General features: G+C 32.0%; 1 protein-coding gene across 1 annotated transcript; it reads right to left on the reverse strand.

The window, feature by feature from the left end:
• Positions 1-315: 315 nt before the first annotated feature.
• On the reverse strand, positions 316-942 carry NAEGRDRAFT_76915 (uncharacterized protein; the record flags this gene model as incomplete). Its single annotated transcript, XM_002668128.1, has 1 exon — positions 316-942. One exon carries the CDS (start codon positions 940-942, stop codon positions 316-318), a length of 627 nt encoding a protein of 208 aa, XP_002668174.1.
• Between the last annotated feature and the right edge of the window lie 1,567 nt (positions 943-2,509).

Below are 2,509 nucleotides of genomic sequence, written 5' to 3' on the forward strand. Positions count from 1 at the left end.
CCATCACCAACACCATTATCAATACCAACACTAAACACCACCTATGGCTATCAAACAAGTGTGCATGCGTGCGTTCAATCTTTTGCATCTTCATCAAAACGAGAGAGAGGGAATGAAACAATGACGAGTCGTTATATTTTTTTTAAGGCTAGAAATTTTTACTCTGCCTTATAATGTGGAGATTTTAGCGCGCTGTAAAAAAGATTTAAGGGTTCATTTTGAAACAGTAAATGGTTTACAATGAGTAGTTGATACCAAGTAGGGATGACTAGAAAGTATTTGTTAAAATATTCTCTCAATGGAATTTTGCAGCTATTAAATACTTCTTGTTTCTAATAACTGTTCAGCAAGTTTTGAAAAGGAAGGCCTTTGATAGAAATCTTCACACCACGAACATTGTACCATGGAAAACAATGCATCAAGAACTGTTAAATGCTTTTCAAAAGGATCTTCCTGCCTAATTATGCTTAATCTCTTTGCTTGATTCAAATCATCTTTAATGAAATATTCTCTAATCCACATTTTCATAATTTGAGATTGGGGATTAAGAGGCAATTTTGGAAGAGGTAGACGTAATCCTTCAGATATTAGTTTTGGAACTAGAAGGAGAGAATTCTGATTTGCAATGTGTGCAAATGTTTCACCTTCCTGTGTTGGCATGATTGTGGAATACTTTTGATTAGTTCCATAATTGTACTGGAATATACAATTCTCATCAAATATTAATTGCCACATTATGATGGCAAAGCTATAGACATCTGACTTTTCATTATAATTTTTACCTAATAGAACTTCTGGAGCCATGTATAGCAAAGAACCAACTTGTCCTGTTTTGGTGGTTTTTGAATTATCGTTTGAAAGTTTGGACAATCCAAAATCACAAACTTTTGGTGTTAAATCATTAGAAAGTAAAATATTGCCTGGCTTTAAATCTCTGATCATTAATAGAATTGTTTTGAATCAACTCACCTATGTATAATTACACAATTATCCTTTCCTCCATGTAAATACCTCATTCCATTAGCAATTCCAATAAGAATTGATATCTTTACTCTCAAATCAATATATTTCTTCTTTAGTTTACATTCATAAATTAATTTTTCCACACAACCTCCATGAAAAGACGGTAATTATAATAGAAACGAAACCACAAACTGAACAGAAGGCAAGAATTATGAAAGGAACAATGAGAAGAGTGTTGAATCTGCAAGAATATGCATAATCTCCTTCAATAATCTTATCCTCTCTCATTAAAATATACCAAGGTGGACATGAATTTACAGAAAATGGGACTGAAATACTAGCTGTAAAGCTCTCTGTTGTAAAAAAGGTAGTTTTGATTGTTAATGTCAATGTAGAACTAGGCTGGTTGAGTAATCAAGAAACTTTGATTCAACAATAATTACAGTAAGAACTGAAAGAGATGATAAATATAAGGAGTGATATTCATCATTGGGAACTTTGTTGGAATATTACCAATCTCATTTCCAAAAGTTCTTCCAACGAAGAAACATTTTTGAGTATGGTATGATGTAATTCAGTTGGTAGTTGAGTAAAATTAAATTCCTCTCCACTATTGGCTTTCTCATTCACATCAATAGGAGGTAATACTGTTTGATTGGCTCCATAAAAATAATTGAAATCAACGAGAGGCAAATGGTTCATGTGAAATAGTACCGTCCTTTCCAATTCTGCATCTCCTGAAGTGGCTATTTCAAACGAAGGAACTGTCCGATCGGTCACTGTTAAATAGGCAAGAAATAGAAGAAAATTCGAATATGGAATTTTCTATTTGTAAGGTACCACCCCAATAATATAGCACTCATATAACCTGCCTTAAATCTCGAATTTCTTATTACAATGTAAAACTGTTTCACAAGATTAAAATGTATCTTTGAACCAAGGTTTAGAATTGTGTTTTCACTAGTTGAAGAGTTAATTGTTTTAAGAAAGTCTAATTTTGATTGAGTTCCCACAGTTACATTGTCAAGCGTAAGTTTACCACTTATTTCATTAACATAAATAATTCTTCAAAAACACAATTCTGAATTTCAATTTGACCATCAAAATCCAGGTTCAACCGTAAATTCAAATTTGAAAATTTAAGAGGAACAATATCATAATATTTAACAAAGCCTACACAGGATTTTCTTGTTGTCAAGGAAGTAATGTGTAGGCTCTTAATGTTCCAATTATTATTAATAAAACCAACACACATCACATCGTCATCCATAATATTAAATTGTACTGCCAGATTAGATGTATTAGTACTATTCATCTTCATTAATAAATCAAGTGCATATTTAATTGTATTGCATGGTTTTTTAGCTGATGAACATTTTTCATTATCCAAGCCCTTTCCACTTAAATATATTTCCCTTATTTCTTCCTGTAATGCTAAGGAGGAGGAAATTAATAGAATTATAGAAAGGATCATCACCACAATCATCCTTACCATCGAATGGTGATGTATTGTGCTGTAGCATGAATTCCTCATCTCACAATTTTA

This window comes from Naegleria gruberi (assembly GCF_000004985.1).
Source record: "Naegleria gruberi genomic scaffold NAEGRscaffold_631, whole genome shotgun sequence".
Classification (NCBI taxonomy): domain Eukaryota; phylum Heterolobosea; class Eutetramitea; order Acrasida; family Naegleriidae; genus Naegleria; species Naegleria gruberi.